The sequence below is a fragment of the Phallusia mammillata genome, chromosome 5 (genome assembly GCF_965637545.1).
Source record: "Phallusia mammillata chromosome 5, kaPhaMamm4.hap1.1, whole genome shotgun sequence".
Lineage (NCBI taxonomy): Eukaryota > Metazoa > Chordata > Ascidiacea > Phlebobranchia > Ascidiidae > Phallusia > Phallusia mammillata.
In genome coordinates this window covers 11727491-11748182 of record NC_137256.1, presented here as the reverse complement: position 1 = coordinate 11748182, position 20692 = coordinate 11727491, and the positions used below count along the sequence as shown (strand labels likewise).

Sequence of the window (20692 nt, the reverse complement as noted above, 5' to 3'; positions counted from 1 at the left end):
ACCGGTTTGTGCAAAGTACAAAATAAGATTCGGCTAAACTTGCCGAGAGTTCAAGCTGTTGGCGGCCAGCCAGGGAAATCCAACCGCAGGCGCAGACCAATGGTGGCGTGTCGTTTATATTTTAGTTTCAATTCATAGAACAGTAGGAAGCTGAAAAGAGACCTCATAGTTACTGCAATCAGCGACGTGCCAATTGCTGAGTCACTGTTGGTAGACAAAACACGAACACGTCTGTGTCTTTGCAGTTTTGTAGGACTGGAACAGCACACTGTCCGCTGTGTTTTGAAACATTTCTGTTTTTGTTATTACATCACCTGCAGTATTTAAAGATTTTTTTAATTAGTCAAGAAGTTTAGTTGTGATCTCAGAAAAACTGCTTACAGCAGATGCCAAGTGCCAACCATGATGAAAAACATTGATTCAAAAAGAGTCTTGTCCACAGTGTTTGTTTCATTACTTATTGATCTTCTCGGTTTCACTGTTATTTTACCTCTCTTTCCCTCACTTTTGGACTTCTACAAGCGAAATGATCAGGTAAGAATTTGTTTTTGTCTTTTGACATTTATGGCACTAGTAAAAGTTAAACCTTTTGTTAAAATGTACTGTTGGGCATTAAAATTGACATTTTTCAAACTGTTATTTAGGGTGGATTATATACACAAATGGAAACAATGTTGACAGCATTTCGAAAATTTATTGGTGTACCAGAACATGAAGATGTTAATTCAGTGCTTTTTGGAGGTATGATGTTCTGCAACATTTAAAAAAAATTTTAACTGACTGTTAAGCTTGCATGAAAAGGGAATTGTGTTGTTTCATGTATTTGCAGCTGCATATAGTAAATTGAATTTTTTGTAGGCATGGTTGGATCACTATTTTCCTTGTTACAATTTTTTAACTCTCCAATTTTCGGAGCTGCTTCTGACACTTATGGGAGACGTTCCATGATTTTACTTTCATTGTGTGGCTCAACAGTGGCATACATGATTTGGGCCATTTCGGATAGTTTTTTACTATTTATTATTGCAAGGGTTGTTGCTGGGCTTTCTGAAGCAAATGTCAGTATTAGCACTGCTGTTATAGCAGATTTACCAACTGCCAAAGACAGGTCAAGAGGCATGGTAAGAGTATTTCATTCAAAGTTGTTGTTTCTTCTGTTGTTTTAAAAAGTCTACGTTTGCAGTATCACTTTTTTGCTTTAGCTGTTTCCCTTATTTATTTGGTAGCTCATTTACAGTGATACATATTGTAACCTTAACAAATTATGCTACAGTTATACACATCCTAACAATTTTCGTGTCATTACAATAACTATTTTCAGGCTTTGATTGGTGTTGCATTTTCAATTGGATTCGTTTTTGGCCCTTTGATTGGAGCAAGCTTTGCTCGAAGTGTTGAGAATACATCAGAGTTTTACATGACACCAGCATTGTTTAGTATTGTTATCACTATATTTGATATAGTATTTGTGGCATGTTGTCTGCCAGAAACTTTGCCAGCTTCCAAGAGGGTAAGTTTTACTGTTTGTTTTTGAAACTTTTGTATTTTATTTATTGTTTAAATTATTGTACATGTCAAATTTGCAGGCATCATCTATTGCAGCTAGCATCCAAGAATTTTGCTTTTTGCTAAACCCAGCTTCTTTGTTTCAATTTAAAGCAATACAATCAGTTCAGAATACAAAAAAAGGTTGGTTTGTATTTGATGTTAAAAGAAGTTAATAAATGTAGGAATTAAAACACAAATGAAAAGTGTTGCACTGCTTATTGCTAGTACACATGTCGCAAGTATGTGTTATGTAACAGAGCCATAAAATATAGATGCCCTGCAACTTAGTTTGTAGCTCAACAACGCAAATACAAATTGTGCTAACCTGGTAACAAAACCCTATTTTTTATTTCACAGAAAAATCCCTTAAACAACTTGGTGCCATATACTTTTTGTATTTGTTTTTGTTTTCTGGATTAGAGTTTACTTTGACATTTTTAGCACATAGAAGGTAAGATCTATCACCACCCAAAGATGTAAACCAACAGTTAACCAATTAGATGTTGAATTAAACAGATTTTCATTTACACGAATGGACCAGGGAAAAATGTTTGCCCTTCTTGGTTTCATTATGGCATTGGTGCAAGGTGGATACATTCGACGTAAAATGGAAGGCAAAGAAAAACAACTTGCCATAAGGGTAAGTTAACAACAGTTGCAGTTTTTAAGCTTGGAAATGTTTATGCAAAGTATGTTTAGGTCTTAGTTAGTATTAAACCAATGACATGCCCACTCCTCCCCAACTTTATCAGCTGTTATGCCTGGGGCATTGCTAATCTTTGTCCCTAAAGGAAACATACGTTGTCATTATTAAAGAAAATAATTGCGTTGCAGGGAATGACGTGTCTGATCCCTGGCTTTGCCATCGTCGGTCTTTCAACATCATCCTGGATGCTATACGTCGGCCTTACCTTATTTGCTTTTGGTAAGTAAAAAATTGGACGGAGTTATGTTGTTTGTATATTTATACATAAGTCTAAAACACATTTACGAAACACAAATTGATTAACTAAATAATTTTGGTTACTGTCATAATTTAACAGAAAAATGACCGTAATTGCAATGTTGATTTTCAGCTGCTGCGTCGGTTGTTCCATGTCTTTCATCCCTTACAGCATCTCATGGTAAGTTGTTATTGTTTCTGTACTGTTTATTGTTTTCCACGCAATGAAATGTCAGGGAATTTCCGCGTGTTTGGTGGACATATGACACTCCAAACAATTGCGCTGTGTGGCGCACATCCCTTGTTCAATGAAGGGAAAACGCACAGTTGTTGGCACCGCAAAAGCACTTTCTATTAAAAATTCATCCTACCTACTCTGTTTGGACGTGAACAAACACCGTGTTACTTTGCATTGTCGTTCGTATTGGAAAGTTTTGTAAATTGATTGACTTGCTGTTAGATGCCTGTTACTCGCGTTTGATTGATTGATTTCCAAACTGTGTTTTAGATACGCTATTCGGTGTTTTCCAGCATTTTTAGGCTGCGAAACACAAACAAATATCCTCGATATTCGCGGCTCGTCTTGTGGGCTAATAGCAGTTAACGCGCAAAAAATAATGTCCAAATTTAATGTAATTGATGAGTCTGCGTTTGGTACTAAACAAAAAGACATTGCATTACATTCGTAAATTTTCAGAGGTGTTGTTGGTAAATTGACTTCGAAGTTTAACACAAAACGAACGTTAATGACGTCGTTAAAACCGCAGAAGTTCGAGGAAGTAAATTTAAATGCGGGGTTTTACCGTACTTTACAACCTTTACATTTTCAACAGGACTGGAATCTGAAAAAGGCCGCGTTATGGGAATTCTGCGGTCGCTCGGTGCTCTTGCACGCGCCACTGGGCCGATCTGCGCGTCAGCCTCCTATTGGCTCATCGGGTCACGTGTCACCTACGTAGTCGGCGGAATTCTCCTGGTACTTCCCTTGTTGCTTTTACATCGCCTTCAGGTGCACAAAAGCGTGACGACACAAAAGGCCGATTAGCATTTACGTCTTGGTGCTTTTGTGAAGAATGTCTACAGGAATGAAGGGCGAAAATCATGTTTATTATAGACACGCAAGCAAACTATTGCATTTTTATCTTCGTTTCCATTGCACTATACACATCATTTTCGTTATAAAGTAGTAAATTTGTACGTGTATGGTTGTGGTACCATTACGTTTCTTATGCAGGTTTCTAATAATATCGTTACACTTTGTTCATTCAACGCGTAGCAAGAATGGTTCTGGGCAAAAAAATATGTATTAAAGAACGAGAATATTTGCACGCTTAAATTGGATTTGGATTTGGCAAGTTTGAATGCAGTAATTTTTGAATTGTTTGGTTTGTCCATCCGACTTTCGATTTTGTAAATCTCTTGCCTGGTTGTAAGAAGTTACAGATATTTCAAGCGTTATTGTTTCTGTACCCGAACGCTACTAACCACTTTGATTTCGTCGCCTTATACTTTTGATTTAGTTGTGTCTATGCATCTTTACACTTTATATTGAATCACTTTTTTGATTGCCTATGAAGTTTGGCAGTCGAGCGAATCAAACAATTCTTGGAAGCCACTTGATTAAATGTTTTTTTTTTGCGTCGAAGCTATTTTAGAAAATGCGTATTGCAAAAAATCCCAATCCGTACTATTACAGTTGCTGATATCAAAATATACCGCAGTTACATTGCTGAAGGCCAAGACATTTACCGTAACGAGAACACACTTTATTTGCTGCAGTTTTATTGAACGCCCACTTGTTTTCGAACAATATTTGTATTTTATGCAAGTGCCTTGTTATTGTTTATGTTGTCCTGCATGTTTACACACACTATTTACCAAATATGGAGCAATTACTGCGCCCATAATGGATTGTGTACACAACCTACTGCAAGATCTATACATATTGTGGCTGCTGTCAAATCTGTCGCCACAAAAGCATCGAAATTGAAATATCTTCCAGACCTGACAATCTTTTGTGTTATGACACCACACGTTGTGCTCGTTTAGCAATATTGTTTGATCATCAGAAACAATACAGAATATGAGACAAACGTATGTGTCCTATTCATAGTTCCGCTGTGTTTACGTGTCCCCATTTGCACGCATTGCGCTGCTTTAAGGTGTTACGAGCCGCACATGTATTAAAACGATTGCTGGTAGGGAATGAAGCAATTGTTCATACCCAGAATATAAGTAAATTAGAAGCATGCCGCAAGTGAGGACATGTTTGATGATCGCTGTTATTGAACTACTGGTTGTAGGTGAGTTAATATTGAAAATAATGATTATTGTAGGTCTTGATAAGATTGTTTTGTACCAAAAATAAACGAACGACTTGACATTGATATGATTTAGTAGACAGCAATCCGCTGCTGAGACAACGTTGACCGAACTGAAGTATTAGTCGTAACTATAACATACGTTAATCCATACAGAATCGGTTAATACACACTATTTTTCACGAATTAAATATTTTCGTCAAATGTGCTGTGTTTTTTTATCATCGGAAAACCTGTTATGCCTATTGATTTTGAAATAATACATGCCCTAAAACTTCTATTTACAGCGAAACAGAGACAACTATGAAGTTTATGAGAAGTTATTGTGATACGAAAGTACAACTTAATTCAGTACATTCGATAGTTCGTCAGTTGTCCATAAATCATGATCCATAATGCAAAACAATGTTGTTATGTTTAGCTTGCTAAAAACTTTTTGTGCTTTTCTGTGTTACAGTTTCAAGCAAAAAGCACAAAATGCCGCCATTTCGTCCCTGCTTCGTAGTAAGTAAGATTGAACTTAGGCATTTGAGGACACGCAAAATAATATAACATGTAGTTTGTTTCATATGCAGAACAACGGAGGATGCGAACAAATTTGCACCAATGTACTAGTAGAGAGTGATAAATACACAAGAAATTGCTCATGTCGACCGCATTTTCTACTGCTGGATGATGGACTTAAATGCAATGGTAACAGACGATTGTGTTTTTTTAGTCGAATATGTTCTATGCGGAATAGAATAAATCACGTTTGTCTAAAGTCTGCTAGAATATTACGCTTTCTCTGCTTTGTCTGTAAAAACTTAACTTTTATTCGGATAGTCTTGTATCGTTTTAGTGTGACAGTTAGAATTTGGCCTAAGATTTTCCCTTTAATAGTAGCAAAGATAAATACACCAAAGCATGTCAACATATCGTTTTGCCCCGCGCAGCTAATCGCTATTGTTTGTGTCCATGATGCCGAATGGCGTGAAAATCTACAGGCCGTGAAACAACGATAAAAAAATACTATTTTAGAATGCCCAAAAAATCCAAAAATTGCTTTAATTTTACGCTTCACTGTTTTTCGCAGACACAAGGCCCTCGTTGAGTTCTCAGCAAGTCCCTTTGTGGAAACGTTGGGGTGAATGGGTTGACATGGCTGCGCTTCGAACATTTGCTCTGCTATTTGGGGTCCTTTTTGTCGGCTACCTGTGTGTGTTTGTGCTGAGTAAAATCTGTGGTGGGAAACGAAGAAATAACGGAGCCGAGTACCTTCCTCTGACCACCAAAGCCAATGACCCATCATAAGGAAATAAAATTCATACATTTGTCGTTGTGCGACCTTGTCCGATGTGGCTCGAAGTGGAAAAGAATTAAGCAAACTGTATTTGTACACTGAAACATTTTATTTGCATATATGCACACGAAAAATTGGTATGAATACAAAGTTTATGCGACCACAGCCCAAAGTCATTGCAACAAATCGTCTCCTGCAATTATTAGTTCAGTTAATATGGAACTCTAGATATAGGGATGCGCAGTCATAACGCAGCGTCGTATATATCCGGCCAGTATAGTTAAGCCAAAACAAGAAATTTAACTTTGTACATGCAGTGAAAAGACACTTTTCCTTCTACATCATAGATTTGACAGCCTTCACTATAGCTGCAGCATCGATTTCGAAGGCGGCTAGCAGTTCACTTGGTGCAGCACTGTACGGCAAACCGCGGACTGCCAATTTCTTCTGCACAATACCTATAACAGACGCAAGGCATCATTAATCATGTGCCCAGTGCTAAACAGCGGAACCTATCACCATGCTAAGCACAGATCCAAACATCCGGAGGTTGGAGGTGCTGCAGCTATAGCCGGTGAATTTCCGGCATGCTCTACGCGGCTTTAGACGTTGTGTTGTTTGGAGATTGTAATAACCATGTATCAACCGTACAATGTACGGACATCAATGTAAGGATATCGTTATGGTCTTTATTTTTTACACAATTATAACAGTATTGGTGCAAACAACCAACATACCTGTTTCGCCGCTTAAAGCCTCAGCAACGGCCGATCCAATGCCACCTTCCTCGTAATGATCTTCCACTGTGATCAAGCGCCCCCCAGTCGACTTTGCGGCACCCAAAATAGTATCTTTGTCCACAGGCTTCACAGAGAATATGTCGATCAAAGTGATGCCAATTCCTTCGCCTGCAAAACAGGTTGTCATGGTATCGTAAGTTTTTTTCTGTTTTTTCCCACAACGCTTTACACGGAAAGTGTGGGTGCTCTTTTACAAGATACACAAGTATGTCAAGTCCTGCAGATAATGCAAAATTTCTTTCATTGTTGAAGAATGGAAGTGTACACAGATCAGTCACCACTAAATGAAGGTATGATTCAAAGGGTTTTTCGGTTTACTCGAGGTCAACACGACATTTTAGTAGGCGCGCCCACGTTGGTGTCAACACTCGAACTGTCGCTATTTTTGCTGAGTCAGCATTACGATAAGTGGCAAATAGTAAAATTCGAAAGCAACGTCATAATGATTGGAGTTATACCAAATACCGGGTGCAATTCGCCGGCCTTTGCTGTCGTGATCGCTAAAAATAGTAAGTTATGGTCGTTAAGCACACGGCTTTGGTGCGTGTCGGTCTGTATATCATACAATGCATGGAACGTGATTCACCGTGTTCCGGACTAAGCCAACAGCAATTTGATCATATTTGTCACTCGCGGAAAAATCTGTTACGATTTATATCCGCGTTTTACAACACGGTCGAGCGTTGAGTAATTCATTTTTTAAAACATTATATGTCATATTGTTAATAATAAATTAATTTACATCAAAGTATCTAATTGTTCAGTTTTACAAAACGCTTATTCTTTGTTTGACACAAAACTGCTGACAGGAAGTTGATGTTTTAAAACAATTGCAGTTCCTTTTCAGCGGAATTGCGAGCATTTTTCACTACATCCAGTCGGGCGGACATAAAGAACTGGAGTAAGAAATTACATGGTGGTTTTGTGGGGTGCGCAACAGCACGGAACGTCCCCGGTAAACCTCGCATGATCGACGACTGTAGGAAGGATAGCGACTCAGGTCTGTGAGCTCAACGCCACTAAGGTGTATAATTACCACCATTATGTTTAAAAATGAAGGTTACAAGGTGAGTGAACTAATACGTACCTTGCAAAATGTCATAAGCCTTCAACGCCTCATCGAGTGTCACACCGCCCGCAACAACAGTCACTTTATCCCCTGCTTTCTGTTTCAATACCTGGTCAAGCAAAAAACAATAAAAAAATAAAATACAAGCATCAATATTTGATTCATATCACACCAAAAAAGTTCTATAACGGGCTGTTAATGCAACAGCTAAAATATTGTTTTAGTGCAGGGGTGGGCAACCTACGGCCCGCGACTCGTATTTTATTTTGATCGGCCGGACGAACTGTATGTGTTAAAGCCCAGTTTATACCAAAAGGTTGTTACATTAAACGTTGATAGTTATTAGTTTATTACAAAGAGGAGGCATTGTTACGTACAAAGACAAAATCTTTGTGTGTTTGACTTTGCCTAGCACTGCCATGTTATTGCATGACCACCGTTGCGGCCCGCCTCCGCAGTATAACACCACTTTTTGGCCCGCGCATGCAAAAAGGTTGCCCACCTATGTTTTAGTGTTGATAAAGCACTTCAAAAACACTTGAATACTACTGGTGTGAGTGGTGGCATAGTTTGCAGTTAATTAAAATCTGCATAATTCCAACGGTAAAACTAGACGAGCTGATAAAATTAGCTTAGTCAAAGAATATGGTCGACATATAAAACAACAGCACGCACCTGTGCACCACCAACTTTGAACTCGGTTTGTCCTGTGTACACAACCTGTGTGGCAGCACGAGCCCCACGGATAAAACAAATACCCTTTGTGTTGGCAGCAAGTTCCACTGCACGCTCCACAGCTACTACATCTGAGGGATAGAGGACAGTAGAGTTGCAAACTGCACGAAACATAGCAATGTCTTCCAAAGCCATTTGTGATGGACCATCTGCACCTGTAAACCAAAACATTTGCTTAGTACCATGAGCAATAACATATCATTATCTTCCGTTTCTATGAGCAATGATTTTGTACGAACTTCCTGATATTGGCAAAGGAAGCCACTGTGAGTAAATGCATCAAACATGTTGATGTGATATTTTTTATATGTGGGTGCAGTGTGACGAAATTAAAATCAACATAAGTTGTCAAGTCATTAATAATAAATTACATACTAATGTGGAAAGAAACTATGCAAATCTGAAAAGGCAGTGTAAATGTTTATAAACAAGGCAGATAATGTGACAGTTTGGCTTATGTGACACTTGAGATACACATACAATTTAGAATTAAAGTTCTGAATAAAGGCTTACCAATAGAGATACCACAATGCGAACCAAAAAAGTTGATATTGGTGTGACATACAGCTCCCATTCGAATATGATCATAAGCACGAGCCAAAAATGCAGCAAAAGTGCTGATGAACACAACAGTACGATCACGAGTAGCCATTCCAATCCCAACTCCAACCTAAAAGATTCTATAATGTAAATTGTGCATTGCAAAACAGTGCTAAAAGTTTCATTACCATGTTTTGCTCTGCAATAAAGCATTCAATAAATCGGTCAGGAAATGCCTTCTTGTAATCTTGCGCAAATGTTGAGTTTTTCATGTCACCATCCAATGAGTAGACACGGTCACAGCTTTGCCCTATTTTTACCAGTGCTTTTCCGTAACCAGCTCTGGTGGCAAGCTACAGTCAAAAAAAGCAAATTAGTAAAATATTGCAGGGTTTTCAATCAGTTTCTATTTTTTACCTTTTTGCCAAGTTCGTAATCAGGGGGTGAACTTAGTTTAATATTGGAAATGTTCACAGGTTTGGTGTCTTCAACTACTGCACCCGGACTAAGTTTAATGCCAGAATCTCCTATAAGACCTCTTAAGTAAGTCAATATTTCATCCTTTGATGCGGGTGCCACAGGTTTTCCATGAAAACCATGAAGATTCTCTTGGCCTTAAATATGTAAACATTATTTTTATGCTTACACTATACACATGTGTTTCGTATTTCAAAAGTTGTTTAATATAAAATGGAACATACCAACCATGTTCTTGCCCTTCATAGTTTTCGCTACCACACAAGTTGGCTGTTGTTTGCACATCTCTGCATTGTGGAAGCACCTGCTGAGTTCATTCACACAATGGCCATCTACTTCCACTGAATTCCATCTAAAAAATAAACAATGCATATCTTTTCTTTATGTTTATGTCAAAAAAATAATAATTACCCAAAAGCTTCTGCCCTTTTTCTATATACATCAGTTTGATGACCAAGTGCAGTTGGCTCAGATTGGCCAAGTCTATTGACATCAATAATTGCAACCAGGTTGTCTAGCCTGAAATAAAAGACATGTAGGCATTTTAATGACATCATTTTGTATCAAAATAAACCAAGAGCTTACTTATAATAACTTGCAAAAGCCATAGCTTCCCACACAGCTCCCTCAGCCATCTCTCCATCTCCAAGCAGGCAAAATACACGATAGCTACAGAGCAATGGATAATGGTGGAAAGTGTAGTGTATACAACACTAGTACATATTAGATAACACACCTTGATTTGTCAATGTACTTTCCAACATATGCCATACCAACTGCCATACCTAGACCCTGACCAAGGGAGCCAGTAGCAACATCTATGAAGTCAATTTTCTAGAAATGTGCATTAAAATGTTTAATTTTAATGGTTTGTTACAGCATTCTTTTTATATTACAAAAACTGCCTAAAATAGCTTTAATGCACTTAATGCACTTACCGGTGTTGGATGTCCTTCATAAACACTTCCAAATTCACGTAGGGTCATCAGCTGCTCCTGAGTCATGTGACCAGTTTCAACCCAAGCTGCATACAAGGCTGGACAGGCATGACCCTGCACCAAATATTTGCTGTTTATTTTTTGAAATTAAAGGGTTACCAATTTTAATGTCACAAAAAAGTTAAGCAGTGCAAAAACTAGCTTTGAAAATGGATTTCTATAAGATTACCTTTGACATAACAAATCGATCAGCAGATAAATCCCTGGGAACATCAACCTTATATTTCATAACTCGAAAAAACAAAACTGAAAGGATTTCTGCACAGCTGGATGATGAAGTAGGATGTCTAAAGTTTAAACCATAACATTATTTAGTCAAACAAAATTCTTTGTAATAAGCTCACATTTTACTTGCCCAGAGTTTGATTTAGATGTTGACAGAATGCTGTTTATCCGAATCCGATTGGCAATGTTGTTCAGCTCATGAACAGTCTTAGAGCAAGGCTCGGAATAACTGTCAACTTCCATTGTGTGTGCTTTGTGTTATGACGGTTATAAACTTTTTAGTCCTGTAACCTATGAATGTTACAAAACAAAATTGTTTATAGAAGATCCCATTAGTAATTCCTGTAGTCTTTTTAGTTTTGTAACGATTGCTGTTGTCTACTTTAGAACCAAGCACTGCCCAGCGTACATTAGCTTCGAAAAATTACTGCTTAGCATGGCTCTACGCTACTAGTTGCAATGACTGCGGAGCTATTCACCGAACACGGAGTAAAATCAAACACGTTTTTGCAAACAAAATCAGCGCACTCATGCTGAGTACATACTTTTGCGGTAAAGTTGTTTTTCTTTTTTCGTGCAGTGGTGCGTGAAAAGAGAGAAATATTTCCCGACAAATTCCGACTACAGATCATAGATAACTTAATTCACTAGATGCGCAACTCGGTAGAGCTACTAACACCATAACGCACACGACACCCAAAGTCGATTTGGTTATATCTCCAAAAATGCTTACGGTTAGGGCTATTAGGGTCGGGGTAAGGTATTAGCACTTAAAATTCAATAAAACTAACCCAAAAAATTAGTTACTAATGTAAAAAATTTAAAAACTTATTTCCCAACCCAACCCATTTATAGCCGCTAAATAAAAAATTCAGCTCTTTACGACCCCTAATCGACTTTGGGTGTCGTGTGAGTACTGAGTTATGGTGTTAGCTGGTAGTCCAGCTCCTCTTTTCCTCTCGTTTCTTTTATTATCCTGCGCATTTTGGTTACGCATGAATAACACTGCACGTCGCCTGAAGTTTTGTATGAGGTACATGGTAAACAGCTAGTTTTTAAAAGCCGCTGGAGACAAATTTGTGTCTGTTTTGAAGTTTTTTAGTTATTGGGTTTATTGTTTAATGTATGTAGAGCTATTAAAACGTTTTTAGCTTTTAATTGTATGAACTCTTTAAAGTATATTTTTAAAAACTTATAGACAGGCATCTTTTTTGTAAGAATTGCTTTAAAATTGCGGCAATGAACCGAATTGGCGAGGCAAGGTTTTTCAGCATGTTACTACACTAGCCAACATGTCCTATGTCTTATCATCATGTGCGCTGATGAGACCTTACAGGTCAAAACAGTGAGCAGTATTTGCAGCTTACTTATCATCTATCTATTGGCTTATTAATCATATTGTCATCACTTTGGTTCCCCAGCAGTTGCTTAGGCATTAAAAATCAGTTTTTTTTCTGTGGTTTATACCCATTTGTGGTATTGAACAGATTTGGTGAGGAATTAATGTTCTGCCTGTTACTTCCAACAAACTGGAGGGCCATCAGATGGCTACACTAACCAATATGGCATATGTCTTTTAATCAGCTGCACTGATAAGACCTTATAGGTCGAAACAGTGTGCACTGTTTACTTCTACAGCTTCTGTTTTCAAAATCCTAATTAGTAAATCACTTGGCTTTATACTGCACTCGGATACGATATTCATAGTAGCCTACTGTTAGCTATAACATTATTATTAAAAAGCTAAAATGAAGTAGTTTCATATTTTGTAATTTGAAAAAAGAAGCACATTTGTGCAGAAAGTACAGGCACTTTTGACAGTCATTTTGATTTATTTTTCAGAGCTCCTCTTTTTTGGTTTGCTTGGTAGACCTTTGGAACATTTTAGAAAAGAGCTTTTTGGCAAACGTGAACGACAAGACATGAATAAATAAATCCACGAATATTAAAACCTATTGGGTACTTTCTCTTTATCCATATCAACTTTCAGAATATCACATGTCCTATTTTGGAAACTTTCATAATGAGGATCATAGAAAACTTTTGCAATACACAAAAAAAGTCTAGCTTTCAAGCATTTCAGGTACACACTTTGAGAAAGTTGAAGTAACTCTAATGAAGGATAAGTGAGACTTCCAGGCCCTTGCTCCATAAAAGAAACCAGCTGGCCCTGTGATTGCATGGTGGACAACTTGCTAACAATTTTACTTACTTTTGCAAAATTGTTTTTTGCCTTGAACAAAACATCACCTTCCAAATACTTTAAACTCCATGTTACTTATCACAGCATTTGACTGTTTTTCTGCACCACTTTATTACTTGTTTATGATGTCTAGAAATTGTTTTTGTACCTTGATTTTTTTTCAAATAAACTTTTTGCTTCACATCACTCTTTTGCATGGTTTCTCATCTAATCAGTTCTTTTAGGAAAAATCTACCTCTTGTTGACAGTTTGAAATGAGTAACTTTGGAAAAAATATGGTCTTCGTTTAAGCTTGACTTTCCGTCTGTCCGGATCGAGTTCCTGGTCGGGGTCAAAGTCGTTAAACATCAGGTTATTAAAAATGCAGTCAGTTTGGAAAAGTTCCATTTTCACCAGACTTTAGTTTGATCCGTAACAAGCTTTATGCACCCTTGAATATGTTAGGTAAAACCACGCTAAAATCACTTCAACGCGGTTAAAGAAGGACTAAAAGGCAAAAAAACTGAGTAAATTCCCTCCAACAGCATAATTCCAACCAAACGTAGTAATATTACACATGGTAGATGCATACAACCGACCACACACGCACAGTTTTGTCATTTTCCTGCTCTTGAGGCACCCAACTCAATGCAAGCATCCGACAAGCGTGCAGAGTTAATCAAGCGTGACGGTAACAATAGCTGGACTACCATGTTAGTATACTATGGTGTTAGTAGCTCTACCGCGCAACTCGGCTAAGTCGCTCAGACAGGTCACGCTTGAATGAACCAGTACACATGGGCTTCCTTACAATGGCGGGCAATGGGTGAAGAGTGAAGATATTGGCAAAAAATCGAAATTTCTTGCATTAAACGTCAAATAACTTTGGAATTGAAGTGATCATAAACTTGCAGGTTACGTAAGTGTCATGTATCTTGTGTATTTTATTCGTTTTTAAAAGTTTATTGTGTGTTTTAAAAGGATCACTAACCGTTTTTGTTTGATTGATTTTTTATGTTAAATATACCGTGGACAAGACTAAATTCTCGTATTTGTGATTTAGTTGTATTTCTGTGTAATAGCTAGGTTAGCCACACCGTGCCAGCCAATGGCAAAAAATCTTTGTTTAAAATTTGCAATCCTGAATTTCAAAGCAACTCTGATATGAAGAAACATTACAGCAATTTACAAAAATGTGTGCTCTCATTGCGTGACCCAACTTAGGAAGACATAATACATGCTTCATAAAGAAACGTAATATTAATTTCCTTTTAACCCACTTCTGTTGTCAAAATCAAACAGTAATTCTTTTAGAGCATTCATATGTGAAGATCACATTAAAAAAGCGATCTGCTGATTATTGGTTGCAGAAAAAAGTTAAAAATTGGTGCTTTGCCATCCAAAAAAATTCCTAAACAGCAGTACTGGACAAAATTGGTAATATTGCCCATGAACATATAAATGTTTATTACAGCTAAAATCATTTGTTGTGGCCAAGACAAGCAGCAAAGCACCATTTGACAGCAAGGTTCTTTCATAAGTTAAACACCACAGCGTTAAAAGTGTTGAGAAAGCTTTTAAACAATTAGGTCCTCAGCTGAAAGTTAGTACACACTTCTTAAGTTAACAATTCATTTTAAACAAAAGTTGTACAACATTTAGAAAAGTGGTCATTTTATAGAAAAGGCAAATACCTTTTGGTAGAACAATATAAAACTAAAATTGTTAAAGCATACACAAGGTACAGTTATGTTTATTATGAATTAATCTGGGTTTCTGTATGTTATATTTTTTGTGGTAGACTTTGCATCTCAAGCAATGTTGAGGTTGAATGGGCTCCATTTTATGGATGGTGAGTTAAACCACTATCCATTGAGGAAATCAACTTTTTAAGTATAACACCTGCTTTTAAAACAAGATAGTTTTTACCATTAGGTTTTTTTGCATCATTACAGGGGAGTTGGATAACTTTAAACTTTGTATGGGAGTAAGCAGGAAAAACAAGAACATTAACAAACATGTCATACAAGCATGGAACGCCCTGACAGGCACAACCATAATTCGCTCACCTCACTGCAATGTAGCCAGTAGATATGGCAACACATTTAAAACTAGATCACCTAATATTCAAACACAGTAACAGAAAAAGAGCCGGTAATGTGTAAAATGTGTGCAAAGTATGGCAAAAAATGGAACGCAACAGAGTGCAGCAAATGAAATGCAGTGCAACTAGTGAAGAAGAATTGGTAACAGTAGATGACCGAATTCATTAGGATATCTTGGTATGCAGATTCAAATGTTTCTCATTTAATTTTGGAACAGTAATGTGTCATTTCCCATCTGCAGGATTTGGTTGAAAGTCAAAGACACTCACTAATGAGTGGCAAGCCTCATTTTTTAAAAATGCTTCAAAGACCATAAATCGGAGACACCCTGATGTGGTTCATTGGGTAATTGAGTTGTTTGCTAGAGCTTCAGCAGCATATAATCATCTCAGAACCAGTGGTGTTCTTATATTGCCACCATCACGTACTTTACAGTAGTACAGGTATAAGTTGCAATTTTACACATAATTTTTTGAACTGACATATCATCACACAATCCTAAAAAACACTGTAGATTGTTAAAAATATTGGCTCTGGTGCATGTGGTATCAACCAATCGCCAGTCAATATTTTCATGTAGTCAAGAAAATTGGTATTCTAGGAAGGCCTAAGGCCACTTAGTTGGATTTATTGACTACGGGGCCAGAAATGCAGACACCATAATGGCAACCCATATATGTAGCAAGGTGGTACACATAATGCAAATTGTCCAATTCAGCGAATTCAAAGTCCAAACTTGCTACATAAATAAGGTTAATTGCCATTTTTTTATGATATTATTAAGAAAATTCCAAAAACTAAAACATTTTTATCAAACTAAACGTCGCAGCTCAAAAAACTATCGACAAGACGACAAAATATGTGTATGTTCTTACCAATGCACACGAAATGTGTACTTGTTCATTCAAGCGTGCAACGTCTGAAGGAAGGCAAAACCAATATATTCGCGTTCATGGTAATTAAATTAGATTTGTTAAAATAAAAATGTTTAAAAAATACATCAACATAACATAACTACACATTATAAGTTACATCCTGTTCTATGTAGTAATTCACCCGAGAGATTTTTTAAAAAATTTAGTCGGCAGACGAGTTGTGCATCTAGTGAATTAAGTTATCTATGTACAGATAGTAGATTGGAAGCGACGAACCGTTAATTTTGCAGAAATTTTTGTTCCATCTCAGGCTATCTCGATTAGGGTTGCCATACGCCAGGATTTTCCCTGACATGTCAGGGAATTTGGTATTTAAATCTGCGTCAGGGAGAAATGTTAAAATGTACTTAAAAGTCAGAAATTTAAGAAAAAAAAAAATATATATATATATACTATAAAATACAACCGCTTTTATAAACGTAAAGCGTCAAACTGGAGGCGCGAAGGTTAACGTTCAAGGTTACTGTTTCGTTTTGTAGTGTATGTACCTGTTTGTTACTAGTTGTCTGACAATACGCTTTAAATACACAAATAAAAATCCGCGTCTCAAGAAAACACAGCATTCAATGCTACGTGGGAAATTTGATGTGCTTTAACTGTGTACCTAATATGCAAGGAACCAACTAACAACAAAAAGTTGAATGTCGTGAGACATAAAAACGTTTTTACATGGGCATTTTATTTCAAATTTTATTTCAAAAGTTCTTTGTGGCTGACATTGTTTTGTTTTTTCTATGGGAAATTGGTCCGAATGGTTTTTAGAGTGGTAAAGATTGGCGACCCATGATATATGTGCTTATTATTTCAAGGATAGTAAGAGTAGTGAGCTTGGCCTAATAAACTTAACTAAACAGAAGCCTGCGCAGAAAGTTTTTTGACAAGGATCAGAGTATCTTATCTAACGTTTTCTAGTGTCGCCGTCCGTGTGACTTCAGAATATTCCAAATTTATTCCGGAATAGAAGTGTTTAGATCCCAAAAAAGGTTATCGCAGCGGTTCTCAAACTGGGGTCCGCGGTCCTTTAGGGCATTTTGCGGGAACCGCGAAAAGGTGGAAGTGGTTCTATATTCTTATTTGGCGTCAGTTTGTGCTACTGAATATGTTTAAATCAAAGTGAAAGTGAGAATCGACCATCTCCATTGCTAAACAATAGGCTTTATTGCACGACAACTAACAAAAATGCCATTGTTCGCGCACAATCGTAATGTTTTTTGTCTTGTCTGTGATGTCAGATTGGATCAATGTTATGAATTCTGCAATCAACTTTCGTTTTTCTAAAATACAAATTCAGGCTTACGCACCGCGAGCCCTCGAAATAATGGCAAAGGAACCGTTTAGAAAAAATAACGAACAAGTTTGAGAAAAACTTGGTTAACGCAACCGAGATAAATTTTGTCAGGGATTGTGTATCATAAAATATGGCAACCCTAATCTGAATGAAGCGACTTTTGGACACAACTTACTAAAGTTGTGGTTGGTATTTATAGGGATGCAATTTCGACATAAAGAATAAAGTTGGGCGATCTTGCAGAGGCAGAAATTTTGAACGGCGTGAGGCGCTATTGCAGTGGCCTACATCAGGGGTCGGCAACCTTTTTGCACTGCGGACCATTTTAAAACTAAAATTTTCCGGCTTTAAAAAAACTACAAATCTTTAGCAATAAAAACGCATAAATTAGTTTATAATCCCAGGGAAGCACGGGCAAAATGTTTCAAAGCATCTGGCCTGAAAACGTATACGGCCCGGTAACAAACTTAAATCTCGCGGACCGGTACCGGGCCGCAGACCGGCGGTTGCGCAAACATTCAACATTGTAATAGTTTTATTACTGGAAACTTCATGATGAAAAGGTGACATCGAGATTAAAATGATATGAAAGTTTATGATACGAGACATTGGTGTCAAGATTAATGGTCTTGTTTATAAGTAGGTACAGTAGGTCTAAAACAGTGGCCCAACCTAGGGTTCGCAGACTCCCACGAGGTCTGTAAAATAGTTCCAGGGGGTGTAGGCAAATATGTTTAGTATCAATCACCAACAGAAATAGTTTTTTAAAGGTTTGTGCAATCCTGCAAATGTAAACTGTTTATCACACTTAATTGAACCAAGAAGGGTTACTTTTTGTGATTGTTTTCCTATTGTAACATCTAACGCACATGGACAACAAAATTAAAAATTTATCGCTTTGTTTTAACTACAGATTTCAAGCGACTGAAAGGACACAAATAGTTACTAAATAACATTATTTTGAATTCCTCGGGTGGTGAGCTGTCCATCTTTCCCCCACGTGGTAGCGCCCGTGCGCACAAGCAAGTTGCGCAACCGAAAAAAGGCATGATGTCTTTTTGCAACCAGCAATCATATAGGAATGCAAGTTCTGCACAACGCTTGATTGCAGTGTCTGTGGGTTTTTCCTCAAAATGCTGCAACAAACAAGTAAACTTATGTGGTTTGTGTTGCTTGTGTTCGTCTGTCAGGTTGCTTCAAACTCTTGCCAAACAGACGAGTTGCTTGTATGTAAGTCTGCACGATCTTTTTGGAAAACTTCACCTGCAAATTCAAGTTTGCCAATAAGAGGTCCGCCGGGTAAAAGGGGTCCTCCTGGTGTTGCTGGGTTAAATGGACTTCCAGGTCCTCCCGGAGCACCTGGAAGTTCAGATGCTGCAACATCGAACAGTATTCAAACTATAAGCGGTAAGTTATTTAGTACTAAAGATTTCAAAATATCAGCTCAAGTTGTCTTAAATGGTAGCTTGAAATTTCAATTGCTCACAACTGTTCGTTTGGTAATGACATATACATATTCGTAGACCATTTGTGGAAATTGATTTTGAAGCAGTACTACTTGCGAGATGTCGGGAGCACCTGGCAGGAGGCAAGAACTTATTGTCAATCGATTGGAGGAGATTTGGTTACAGAAGGAATGAGAGATCAAGTTATTCGACAGTAAGTGGATTCTGTGGCCTTCCACATGTTTCACTTGTACACAAATGTTTACGCCCAAATACAGGAAAATCATCGATCTCCTTATACGACCTGTGGGAACTCACAACTACTGGATTGGATTAAGCGACATTGAACAAGAGGGAAGCTGGAAATGGGTGGACGGAATTGCCAAAACCGATGAGAACACAGACTTTTCACGTGGTGAACCAAACAACATTGGTGGAGGAACGAATGTTGATTGTGCCTACGTTGGAAATAATTTCAAATACAAAATGGATGACCTGTCTTGTTCCGCACAATTTTTCGCTTTGTGTGAACGAAAATGGCCAGTTTAGGTTTCAGGCATTTTGAAATCCTCATTTTGATAATTGATTGTAATGTATTCATTTTGTTTCTTGATGTAGCCTACGTATTGCATACTGAGAAAGTGCATGTAATATAACTCTTCGAACTGAAATCGTTGTGACTTAAGTTTTTCTTTCTTATCAGCAACCAAGTGAAACAGCAAAAAAAAAACAATGCATAGGTCGCAGACAGCCAACTAAACCCTTTAATTTGTAATTAGTCCGTTTTTGGATAATTATCGATTAATCGTGTCAGGGAAATGATGCGAAAATGCGTAGTTATGAAAAATGTTGAATAACGATAAATGTTACGTTCCGAAAGCTGGTGTAGAAATGATTATTCAACTAGCTGCAAAAAATGCTAGCCTCTGGCATTGCTGGAGTGCAGGTCTAATGTGCAATTTGTGATTTCAATTTTTAATCAACTTTAAATCCAATTAAATCTAAATGTAAAAGCTTTTTCTATAATATTCCTCTGTCAACGAAAGTTTAAAGTTGTTACGGTCATTGTTAAGTAAGTTTGCTGAAAACACACCAACTCTAACACATATGTGCCTGTGTGCACTTGCTGCTCACAGTTGTTGTCTTGGGCGTAAGTTACAAGAGTAATGGGTGTTGAGAAGGATATCTATATCCTCTGTGGATATTGATTTCCAACTTTTATTGACATTAAACGTTATTGCAACCGGTTAAATATGGGCGAAAAAAAGATTTACGATTTGTAATCAATCATGACCGGGAAAGTAGATATAAATCAAAAGGTTTCACTATCATTGGTTTCGTAACAAACGTGAAAGTTTAATGATTGAAACCTAATGACACCGAACCGACAACACTATACATCCTGTATCGTTACTTCGTCACTTTGAAACCACATAGCGGATGCTGCACGGCGCTTTTAAATTCCATCACTATTACATCTGCTCCGCACATTATCGTTTTATTTATTTCGTCATAGGATATTGCCTCAGCGTTATGATATTCAAACAGGCAAACCAAACGTTAGAATATTCGTTATGTGTGGCAGGACTATATTAAGTATAGTTCTTGTTGTTTACGAACCTAATGGAATATTTTTCTACACTTTCCAATGCCGATTTAAATATGCGGCTAAAGCTTGTTATAAAAGCGATTCACATTTCTTTTATCGTTTTAAAATCCCACCAAATACTTTCTACATATCTCTCTGGGCTTTCTTTGTGATAAAAAAGTTAGTGGCAACCGAATTGGCGTGTTGTGGA

The 20692-nt window shown here is 37.4% G+C and overlaps 4 protein-coding genes and 2 long non-coding RNA genes across 7 annotated transcripts; 5 read left to right on the top strand and 1 right to left on the bottom strand.

The window, feature by feature from the left end:
* Nucleotides 1-91: 91 nt before the first annotated feature.
* LOC145228799 (solute carrier family 75 member 1-like) lies at nt 92-4584 on the top strand. The gene is made up of 10 exons (XM_080093984.1): nt 92-534; nt 645-741; nt 859-1121; nt 1322-1510; nt 1587-1689; nt 1906-1999; nt 2065-2188; nt 2383-2473; nt 2625-2672; nt 3325-4584. The coding sequence occupies exons 1-10, from the start codon at nt 403-405 to the stop codon at nt 3534-3536; spliced, it is 1353 nt and encodes a 450-aa protein (XP_079950110.1). The 5' UTR covers nt 92-402; the 3' UTR covers nt 3537-4584.
* A 72-nt stretch (nt 4585-4656) lies between these two features.
* On the top strand, nt 4657-6259 carry LOC145228801 (uncharacterized). The gene is made up of 4 exons (XM_080093985.1): nt 4657-4794; nt 5270-5316; nt 5388-5505; nt 5888-6259. The coding sequence occupies exons 1-4, from the start codon at nt 4740-4742 to the stop codon at nt 6103-6105; spliced, it is 438 nt and encodes a 145-aa protein (XP_079950111.1). The 5' UTR covers nt 4657-4739; the 3' UTR covers nt 6106-6259.
* On the bottom strand, nt 6185-11261 carry LOC145228798 (transketolase-like). Its single transcript, XM_080093983.1, has 14 exons — nt 11069-11261; nt 10883-11000; nt 10654-10767; nt 10452-10549; nt 10301-10384; nt 10127-10234; nt 9940-10067; nt 9656-9852; nt 9427-9591; nt 9212-9368; nt 8639-8853; nt 7982-8072; nt 6832-7002; nt 6185-6552 (listed from the first exon to the last, which is right to left on the bottom strand). Exons 1-14 carry the CDS (start codon nt 11179-11181, stop codon nt 6431-6433), a joined length of 1881 nt encoding a protein of 626 aa, XP_079950109.1. The 5' UTR covers nt 11182-11261; the 3' UTR covers nt 6185-6430.
* On the top strand, nt 6998-7982 carry LOC145228802 (uncharacterized). Its single transcript, XR_013860303.1, has 2 exons — nt 6998-7184; nt 7742-7982. It is a non-coding gene; the product is annotated as an uncharacterized LOC145228802 (long non-coding RNA).
* A 1383-nt stretch (nt 11262-12644) lies between the features above and the next one.
* On the top strand, nt 12645-13327 carry LOC145230691 (uncharacterized). Its single transcript, XR_013860730.1, has 2 exons — nt 12645-12897; nt 13022-13327. It is a non-coding gene; the product is annotated as an uncharacterized LOC145230691 (long non-coding RNA).
* A 2212-nt stretch (nt 13328-15539) lies between these two features.
* Nucleotides 15540-19564, top strand: LOC145230403 (hepatic lectin-like). Of its 2 annotated transcripts, XM_080095830.1 has the most exons (4): nt 15540-15668; nt 18362-18855; nt 18972-19107; nt 19172-19564. In XM_080095830.1, the coding sequence occupies exons 2-4, from the start codon at nt 18582-18584 to the stop codon at nt 19440-19442; spliced, it is 681 nt and encodes a 226-aa protein (XP_079951956.1). In that variant the 5' UTR covers nt 15540-15668; nt 18362-18581; the 3' UTR covers nt 19443-19564. The 2 variants fall into 2 exon arrangements, with proteins under 2 accessions (XP_079951956.1, XP_079951954.1); XM_080095828.1 differs by having other exon boundaries at nt 15540-18855.
* The last annotated feature ends 1128 nt before the right edge of the window (nt 19565-20692 follow it).